General features: G+C 34.8%; 1 protein-coding gene across 1 annotated transcript; it reads right to left on the bottom strand.

The window, feature by feature from the left end:
* Positions 1-2410: 2410 nt before the first annotated feature.
* LOC122082856 (ABC transporter C family member 3-like) lies at positions 2411-10150 on the bottom strand. The gene is made up of 10 exons (XM_042650653.1): positions 7943-10150; positions 7524-7610; positions 6789-7439; positions 6524-6688; positions 4516-4810; positions 4200-4408; positions 3743-4048; positions 3233-3296; positions 2766-3005; positions 2411-2647 (listed from the first exon to the last, which is right to left on the bottom strand). Exons 1-10 carry the CDS (start codon positions 10136-10138, stop codon positions 2547-2549), a joined length of 4314 nt encoding a protein of 1437 aa, XP_042506587.1. The 5' UTR covers positions 10139-10150; the 3' UTR covers positions 2411-2546.
* Positions 10151-10626: the final 476 nt, after the last annotated feature.

The raw sequence follows: 10626 nt of genomic DNA, 5'->3' as shown, positions 1-10626 counted from the left end.
AAAAAAAAAGATCCAAGTGTCTATCTCTCTTTTTCCTCAAATAAGGAATAGTGATGTCTTTCTACAGGGGAGGAGAAGAAGACATAGAAACATGAGAGCACTCACGTAGGCCACACAACGGCAACACAAAACCAAAACTACATTGCCCCCACTCAAATTATTATTATAGCACCCCCTAGAAAATGTCCTAAATATCCTTCTATTTGATGAAATTCCCATAATACTCCCTCTTCAACACCAGAAGTTTCACATGGGGCATCGGAGGGAACTTACTCCCTACATAAAATAAGGGTGAAAAGAATGCTGCAATGCCACATAGATCCTGAGCCTAGACAAAGGAGTGCACGGAATTACCACTCCACCCTCCAAAAGTAAAAAAGAAAATTTCATATGTATTGATGCCTCTATGCACGATCTCGTTGCCCCTTGTGCTAGTGTTAGGGCGACTCAACCATGCAATGATCTCCCCATAGAAAAAATTAATGATACTATTTTTTCTTTTTCCTTTTTTCAAAACTAAAGGTTGGTTTGTTAATTGTTTTTCTCCTAATATTTGAAGGTTGCGTTTTGACTGGTTTAAAACTGGGCTTTGCAATTGTTATGTGAATCATTATGGACGCGAATTTTGACCCCAAGATCCACCTTTTCAAAGATGAGGAAATTACACTCCCCTCCCTTGTACCTTACCTTAGTATCACTTTTCGCCACATACTTTGAAAAATACCACTCCCCTCTTTGTACTTTAAAGATTCTATCACTCGTCACATTAGTCATTGATAGTATTAAAATGACATGTAACAAGACAGTATCACCCTTATATCTAATATAAATCCTTTCTCTCCCCTTTCCCTCATTTCTCTCCCCTTTTGACATTCCATGTTTGAAAGGGAAAGAGAGAAGAAGAAATCCCCTTAATTCTTCCCTCTAGGAAGGACAGAGAGAGGAAATTGGGCTTTGCTATTGTTATGTGAATCATTATCAATGTGCATTTTGACCCCAAGATCCACCTTTTCAAATACAAGGAAATTGCACTCCCCTCTCTTGTACCTTACCTTAATATCACTTTTTGCCATGTACTTCGAAAAATACCACTCCCCTCCTTGTACTTTAAAGATTCTATCAATCGTCACATTAGTCACTGACAGTATTAAAATGACATGCAACAAGACAATATTACCCTTATATCTAATATAAATCATTTCTCTCCCCTTTCCCTCATTTCTCTCCCCTTTTGACATTCCATGTTTGAAAGGGAAAGAGAGAAGAAGAAATCCCCTCAATTCTTCCCTCTAGGAAGGAGAGAGAGAGTGAGAATGGGAGACAGATGGGCGGCGTTTTCTGAATGGAGCGCTGGTTCGCATTAGTCTTAAATAGAAGTTCAATAAAAAAGAAAGTCCTTTTCTTGAATCAATATTACCCACAATAAAGAAGAAGCCCCAACAAAATTTTCATCTAAATCTGTTCGTCATCGCATTAGTGGAGCTTGGGGAGTTCGTTTTGGTTTATGGGTTTCCGTCGTTGGTATCGATGAAAGAGGGATGAAGGAGGAGGAGCGGTGTTTTCTGAATCGGGAGATGTGGTGGTGGTGTCTCCCTCTAGTTGAAGATTTTCGCCGCAGGAGTCCGCCATTTGGGTTCAGGGGAGAGAAGTTAATTTAACTCGCTTTAGGACTCTAAAGGCCAATCGTATTTTACATCACAAAATGGTAATTTAGGAATCATACATCAAATTTTAAGGCCGGTGTCATCACTTAATAGGATTTTCTAACGGAAGGGTACGAGTGATAGAATCTTTAAAGTACAAGGGAGAGGAGTGGTAATTTTCAAAGTATATGGGGAAAGTGGTGTTAAGGCAAAAAGTACAAGGGAAGGGAGTGTAACTTCCTTTTTAAAGATTGTTTTCCTTTTTGATACTTTTAAAGGTTTCGTTTTGATAGGTTTAAATTTGGCCTTTGCTAGTGTTACAAGAATCCTAATTTATGATTATCGTGACTCCCCAAGACAAGTAAATCTTTAGGCATCATATGGGCACCGAGTTTTGACACGTGGATACATAACTTGACCTTGATTTAATCATATACTTTCTCATGTATTGGGATATCCATTTGTATTTGTAGCTTTCATTTCTTCTCAAATTTCATGGGATCTTCACAACTTTTTTTGCTACTAGAATAACTCCATTTTTACTAAAACTTGATGTGAGTCAAAGAACTTTGGCTCTAACTTTTTCATAAAATTTCAATTCTATCCAATGTGACAAGTGATGGATATTTATGGTGATTTAAAGATACTACCAAACTACTAATGCATCTTCAAGGTTTATAGATATGCACGAAGAAAAATCATTTTTTTCACCCTCTTACCTCCTTTTGTATCCCTAATACTTAAACAGAATGCCAATGCCAACTCAAATAATTACAGGTAGCCTCGAAAGCTATTCTTCTGTCTTTTCACTTCTTTTTTCATACTCAAAACAACAATGCACTCAAAGTAATGCAACATGCTTCCATATGAACATTCAAAAGTCAGTGATTAGCCTTTAAAAAACTAGGAACTACATCTTCGAGTATACTCCTTAACAAGCTTTGCAAATGACGAGGATTTGATATCTAGCAATTTGGCTGGAGAATCATATTCGAGTACAAGGCCTGCGCAAGATAAGAAACATATTTATCTGATTAGGCAAGCACCAAAAAAAGGAGAAGACATATTACTAAACTCTATTGAATCTATTTGACTATCGTGTATTAATTACTAGCTTCTAACCATTATCGAGAAGGAGGACCATATCAATATCAAGAATTGATGTTATCCTATGTGAGATTGTGATGACAGTAGACCCTGAGAAGTGTTGCCTAAGTGTTTGCTGAATTAAATAGTCAGTTGCAGTATCCACTGATGCAGTAGCTTCATCAAGTATTAATACTTTGCTCCTTTTGAGTAATACCCGACCCAAACAGACTAATTGCCTTTGACCCATGCTCCAATTCTCTCCATTTTCAGTCACTGTGATAACCACCATATTAAAATGTGTTAGCTATTCAAGATTTATTTTGATTAACTTTTATTTTCCTACTATTTGTTGGAAAAGAGGTTAGGGTCAGGGAAGTTGGGTTGTACATAATGAGTTAGACACATCATATAATAAGAATTTTGAAAGGACTATGCACTTGCGCATGGAAAAATAGATGTTGAGAAACTTTTTTACAAAGTGAATAGAAGAAGAAACTAACCTGCAGAATCAAGCTTCCTTTCGTTCTTTCTAACTTTATCACCAAGTTGACATTTGTCTAAAACCTAAGACAACAAAAATTCATGTCAACTTACCACCTTGGTTGACTATTTAAAATGACACAGACTTGATTGTTAAAGATGAGGTAAGCAAAAGTTGAATTGAACAAGCAAGGAGGCAACAAGTGGAAATAAAAAATTGGGCAATAAAAATAGTGAACTTTCTAAGTCCTAGCTAAGAGAATCTCCTAGGCCAATCTTGGCCCATATATGATCTAATGCATACAATGGAATGATTCCAATAGATTAATGGAAAGGATTTCAAAATTTTACAAAAAATAAAAGAAGACGACCACAAAAAAGGAGTTAATAGAAGATATATGTTCCAACCAATCAATTGTGATGTGTTTATTTTATGTGCAAACCATCAATAAGTTAGAAGATATATTGTCCATCCTATCTTTGTCATTAATTAAAAATTCATCAAATGAAAAAAAAAAAAAAAAACCCACCTCCCAAATTTGTTCATCAGTGTACTCCTCAAGTGGGTCAAGATTGCTTCTTAAAGTCCCTTCAAACATTGTTGGGTCTTGTGGGATGATGCTTAACCTTGACCGCAAGTCGTGAAGGCCAATCTGGAAAATGTTGATACCATCTATCCAAATTTGACCAAATGTAGGTTCCAACATGCGAAAGAGAGTGTGTGCCAAAGTTGATTTACCACTTCCCGTTCGCCCAACAATTCCAATCTTCATCCCTCCAGGAAAAGTGCATGTGACATCTTGCAAGACAAAAGGAAGGTGCGGGGCATATCGGACCTATATACATATTAAATGATAAAATAATAAAGCTAAGCGTAATTTCATACGAAAAGGAAAAACTCTCCCTTGTGATGGCTTCAAAGTCTATTCCATAAAACAAGGAAATTAGTAAGGAGATAGAGACTTGAGAACTGAGAATAGGTTTTACCTGTAGATCAAAAATTTCAATTTTTCCTTGTGATGGCCATTCACAACTTGGCCTATTTTCTTCCACCAACAAAAGAGGCTCACTAGGGATGCATGCATACTGCAATATTCTCTCAACGGATATCATGTTATTCTCAAGAATGCTAAGATCCCATATAACCGCGTGCAAACTAAAACGAAGCCCAGATGTGACTGCTAAACCCACGACACCTTCAAAAGAAAAAGAAAAAAAAAATCAAATCATGCTTGCATATGAGCAATCAATCATGGTTTCCATATGAGCTGATTTTTATCATATCTCAAGTTTAACATTTTACCAGGACTAAGAACTCCCTTTGGCATTGAAATGAAGAAAACCAAAAAGACGGCGTATGTGATAGATGCTAGCATATCCATGCGGAAGCATAACCACTCCACTGCACCAGAGAAATGAAATCTAGGTCGAGAATATTCTTCGACTAGCTTGAGGTTTGTATCCATAAACCTTTCTTCTTGATCAAAGCACCTGATTGTGGTTGAACCTAAACTAGATTCAGAAAAGTGTTGTATAATTGGAGCTTGACATACTCCATTTAGTCGTGATAGTTCTCGTACTGCAGATTTGTAGTATCGCTATACAAGACAAGATTCATAAAAAACAAATTAGGTACAATGTTAAAAGATGTGTAATGAATATAAGTTAGAGAGAAAATGATATATGTTTTTCTTAATGTGAGTTGCTTACATTTAGATTGTTGATAGTGACAACATCATCATGCATAAAAGTGCAAGAAGTATCTCATTCTATTTTATTTACTTCAACTATTCCTTTTAAGATGGTAAATATTTTCTATTTTTATAATTGAATTGCATAAATTACTTGTATGTTGACTCTATCCCAAAACTTCTATCCCGATAAAAGGTCCCACTGCACATGGATGTAATTACATCTAGAGTTTTCTGTTTTCTTCTTTTGTTTTGTTTTTGTTTTTTTTTTTTTTTGTTTTTTTTTTTTTAAGAGTAATCATCATATTATCAAATTTCAAATTCAATTAATAATTGTGTGTTCCTCTATCCAATTGTTTGTCAAATTAAACTTATTCTAATGATGTATTGGATAGTATGAAATTACAGAGTCACAAAAAGCACATGAATGTGAATTTTAGCACAAAAATGAGTATAATCTAGATACTTCACTTAAGGATGATGCTTTTACATGTTTAGCATCACTGTAGACCACACGTTTTCATTTAAGAAAAAAAGAGGGATGTGTAGGAAGTTAAGAAGAAAGAAAGAAAGTAGACATAAAAAATGGAAAAGAATGATGGAAGAAGAAAATTTTCCCATTGAAAATTATTGACTAATTAATTATGTGGCACCGATTCTTGGGTGGTCCACCTAGATAGGCTCTTGACTGCCAAAAATTTTTATATGGTAATTCTATTGAAGCTAAAAATAATTCAATGTGAGTTTCCAAATCACTATATATCTATCTATCTATCAAATTTTAAGCCTTGATTGGTTGAGAATTCAACTTTCGCAACTTTGGAAAACTCCAATTCAATCATTGAAAATACAATGTAGAAGTCCAAAAATGGTCTACCATACAAAAGAGATCGAATCCAAAACTTGACGCATGACTAATCTAAACTGGGAATAGTAACTATCCAATGGCCAGTTTAACTACAAAAACCCTCAACATGACCCATAATTGTTAGACCACTGCGGCTTTGCAATGGAATTATTGAGAATTAATTATAAATTTATCATTAACTACTTTAAAATAGTTTACCAGCTTCTTATTTTACGACAATGTATTAATTCATTTTCACAATATTAATTGATTTATTATTTGGCTAGTGCAAAAATGAGAAATTGTTTAATAATTTATTTATGTTAGCATATATTATAATTATCTTAGTTTTAGTATGAGCTCTAGCTGATGGAGCTATCAACATAACTAGTAGGTCATATTATATTTTAATCCATATATATCTAAAATATTTTATGCATATCAAAAGGACAGTTTCGTCGCTTTAGGCACAGTTTTTACTTTCATAACATTGGTCTTGTTTGGTCCTTTTTTCTCAAATAATTTTGGTAAAAGACTTTAATTTACATAATACCATGTGATTGAAAAAATGAATTTCTTGCATATGTTCTTTAAAAATTGAAGGAAAACATTAAGGTTTAAATCACCACTAAACCAAATTTGATGTAAACAAAGCAAATTAAAAATTCACTAATCAAACAAAGCTTGTACAATGGCCTGTAACCATTGGAAAAGTAAGATTGAACTTGATTTGAGATTTTAATCAGAAAAATTGGAAGTGACTATAGAATTACCTGGTACGAGATACATGTTACAGTCATTGGAATAAAAACTATTAACATTTGCCATGTGACTTGTGACATTACTATAGCAGTTCCCAATAATTCTACGATTGAGGCAAAAAGCTCTTCAATTTGATGAGGAATGGAAGTATCAACTACACTTTGATCTATGGATGCCTGCATTAAAACAATAGAGTTTATTTGAAACTATATTAACTTTTATGATGATTTAACAAGATCATTTGAATCCCAAGATTATGCAAGCATATTTACTAACCCGATTTAAAATCCTTCCACTTGGAGTAGAATCAAAAAATGACATAGGAGCACGGAAAATGCACAAATGCATTTTGTTGAAAAAAAGAGTGGCCGCCTTGTATCCACTAGTTATAGTGAGCATGGACCTTATAAATACACAAAGTGAGCTTCCAAAGAACAAAGCAACATAAACAAATATTAGAGTAGATGCTCTAATGTGAGGTCTTGCATCCTCTGAACTGGGAGTAGACAACACCATCCAATAACTACCAACTATTTGGAAAAGCTGGAAGAAAATTTGTACCAGCAATATCAGTGGTACGAAAGCCCCTTTATATGCAGCGGTAAAATACTTCCAATAGACTGAAAGACGAACTCCACCATTTTCTCTCTTTTCTTCTTGGACAAGCTGCCCTTCTGACCCAACCAATTTTTCTGTATTATAGTTTTTGGGTTCCTTTTCCTCATCATTTTGAATAGACTTCTCACTACATATTATATTACCATCTTCCTCACTGTTAGTTAAATTATCCAAAGTAATTTCACATTCAACATAATTAAGGTCTGCTAAAGCTTTCTTATGTGCACCTACTAACTCCATCAAGTCATTTCCTGAACTAAGAATTTCTTCGTACTTTCCTGTTTGAGTAATCTTTCCATCTCTCATAACCTACCAAACAAGAGAAGGTAATTAATCACTACAAAACTAAGTTGAAGAACTTGGAATTGGGACAAAAAGATAGCATATTCTCACCAAGATAAGATCGGCAGAAAGTAAAAACTCTACTTGGTGGGTAACATAAATTACTGTTTTTGAACCCAAAATTCCTAGCAAACACTCCTGTCACAAAAGTTCAAATGTTTACATTTAGGCACTAGAATTTCTGATTACTTAAAAGGGCCAAAAAAAGATATATACATTGAAATTATCTATTTTTTATTACGATAAGTAACATCAAACCATAGGTTTTTATTCAAAAAAATGCATCACTCAATATTACACGTATATATGCCTTATTTGTTTAGACAACCATGATTTTATTCTTCTAAGATAGTTTTTTTAAATCAAACTTAGATATTGGTGAACAACATTGTGATGTAAGCAATGAGATGTATGCTTCAAGCCAATTTCATCAAGGAAAATTTAGTAAATAGAGCTCAAAGAACAGCTACCTTATATAGATGAGATCCTGTGTGAGCATCCACAGCACTGAAAGGATCATCAAGTAGATAAATATCTGCATCGTGGTACAAGGCACGTGCAATCTGAATTCTTTGCTTTTGTCCACCACTTAGGTTAATCCCCCTATCCCCTATAATAGTCTGATCCCCAAAAGCAAACAATTCTAGGTCCTTCTTTAATGAACATGCTTCAAGGATCATCTCATACCTTTTCTTGTCCATTTCCTTACCAAACAATATATTGTCTATTATCTTGCCACTCTGTATCCAAGGTGATTGTGCAACATAGGCCTTTGTCCCATTCAACTTAATGGCTCCAGATACCTTCGGCACTTCCCCCAATATACATGAAAGTAGTGTTGATTTACCTGACCCAACAGATCCACAAACAGCTACTCTCATACCACAGTACAATTGGAAATTAATATCTTTTAACGTGAGATTGGAGGAATAAATGTCCCAAGAAAAATTTCCCTTGACTATCTCAACTGCAACCTCAGAACTATCTTTGAGAAGCTTTTGTACTATATTCGGTTGAAGATCATCAAGACAGAGGAATGAAGTTATCCTGCAGAGGGAAACTTTAGTTTGAACCACCATAGAGATTAAGTCTGGGAGATTATAAATGGGCTCTTGCAATATATCAAATGTAGCAAGTGAAGATAGAACATTCCCTGACTCTAGTGGAATTCCCATAAATACACAGAACCCAAAGGTAACCATAGATACAAACATGGGAGCAGACAAGAAGACAAAAGAAGTCATAGCTATTGTATAAAGTAACTTTTTTATCCATCTTACTTCAAAGTTTCTGAGTTCAATTATCTTAGCCAAGAACTTCATCTCCCAACCTTGGAGCTTGAGAATCCTCATATTCCTTAGAGCCTCAGTTGTGACTTTCATCCTTCGATCCTTTGAATCCATTAGTTCTCCTTGAAATTTCTCCTGTAGTTTTCCCATTGGGATATTTACTAACATTAAAAACAATGTGGCAAAAATTGCTACAAAAGAAGCAAATCCAAGATTGTTGTACAAGATCAACAATGCTAGAACAACTTGAACAGGGACCCTCCATATATCATGTAAGTACCAACTGAAAAGGCAAGTCCTCTCAACATCAACACTTATCAAATTAGTGTTCTCACCACTAGTGTGTCCCTGCTTTGATTGATTTGAAAGCTTGAGACCCTTCTTATAGATTATTGCAGATAAGGCAGCACGGAGCCTGATTGACATCTTTCGTAATTGAAAGAACAACTGCCTTTCTGAGATGCACTTTATGAGCTTAGAAAGAAAGAAAATAATCACTAATGTATAACCTTTATATTTCAGTTGGTGAGGGCTATTGAGATATTGAACAAAAGCTTTAATAAGGTATGGCCCAACATAAGAAGCCAATGTGCATACAATGGAGAATAAAGTTGTCCATAAAATTTCTTTCCATGTCGAAAAAATCAATGCCTTCACCAGCTTGAATGTGCTTATATGACCACTATTGCCACTGCCATTACCATTAGACTCAAGTTCATTTCTAAAAAGAGCAAAGACCACATTGGCACTATCACAACTGGCAAGCTGAGGAACATCTTCAAGGTTTAATGTTTTTTTATACCCAAGTGCAAGCAAAGGATTCATCCAAGAGAAGGTAAAAATACTAAGAAGATTGGCATTTGCATAAGGAGTTACACTATCTTCCCCAACACTTGATCCTTGTCTATTTTCACTTAAAAGAGGCTCTAAAAGACGGAAATCATCACCTTCTCGCCCCTTGCCAAACAACACAGCATAACAAATGAACGAACCAGCAATAATGGATATAGCATCAGAAACCCATAGCAGGGATGATAAAGATGAACGTTTCCAATACAAACCAAGATGTATAATAAGATAGGAACAAGACATTAGGAAATAGAATGCCCACCAAATCCTCAGTAGAATGGGGAACCTGTGTTCACTTGAATGAGAAAACTGGATGTGCAAGTAAGCAGAAATCACAAACCCAGTGAGTGATCTAAATGAAAAATCCAATTGAGCAAAAACCTTGAAATCTGACCAATCATGTCCATATCCAAAGAAGTAGTTTAATACGCATAATAGAAGATCAACAAAAGACAGACCAATTAACCAGTAGTATAAAAAATATGTAACCTTCAACACTGGTTTTGAATTTTCAGTAGTAGGCATCATGCGTCTCTTACAAACCCAAGATATGGATAAAACCAATAGCAAAATTAGGTGTGAAGAAGCCGAAAATCCATGCAGGAATATGGTTGTAGAAGACTGTGAAAAGAATATCCAGATATTTGTATCAATCTTTATTTCTTGCAAAGCATCCATGTTTGCAAACGTTCTTTCGTTGCGTTTGTAATTTGTTGGCTTAGCTCAGGCAAGTCCAATGCGAATCCTATTAACTTTACCACATTTTGAATTGATGTAGACCTATTTGTGAAAATGTTGTGGAAACTCTAGAATCTGAATACCAACCATTTCTATATTAAGTGTGCCAAAATGACTAGTATCCATATCATCTTTTGATGCAGTTGAACCTATTAATGAATAAACATAACAAAACTATTAGAAAATAAATAATGAGTAAGGGAAAAGAACTTCCAAAATACCGAATCCATAAACCCATAAATATTTTACAATTGATAAAATGGAGAAAAATTGAAGGC

The sequence above is a fragment of the Macadamia integrifolia genome, chromosome 6 (genome assembly GCF_013358625.1).
Source record: "Macadamia integrifolia cultivar HAES 741 chromosome 6, SCU_Mint_v3, whole genome shotgun sequence".
NCBI lineage: Eukaryota > Viridiplantae > Streptophyta > Magnoliopsida > Proteales > Proteaceae > Macadamia > Macadamia integrifolia.
Note: the sequence above shows the minus strand (reverse complement) of the source record. Positions and strands in the feature narration are given on the sequence as shown.

What these genes read in the sequence shown, in the direction of transcription:
- LOC122082856 (XM_042650653.1), bottom strand. Translation starts at nt 10,138, where the DNA reads ATGATGCCTACTACTGAAAATTCAAAACCAGTGTTGAAGGTTACATAT. An exon ending in TAACATGTATCTCGTACCAG is followed by an intron (nt 4,811 to 6,523) that starts GTAATTCTATAG and finishes TGTCTTGTATAG; the next exon opens with CGATACTACAAATCTGCAGT. An exon ending in TTGAAATTTTTGATCTACAG is followed by an intron (nt 4,049 to 4,199) that starts GTAAAACCTATT and finishes ATATGTATATAG; the next exon opens with GTCCGATATGCCCCGCACCT.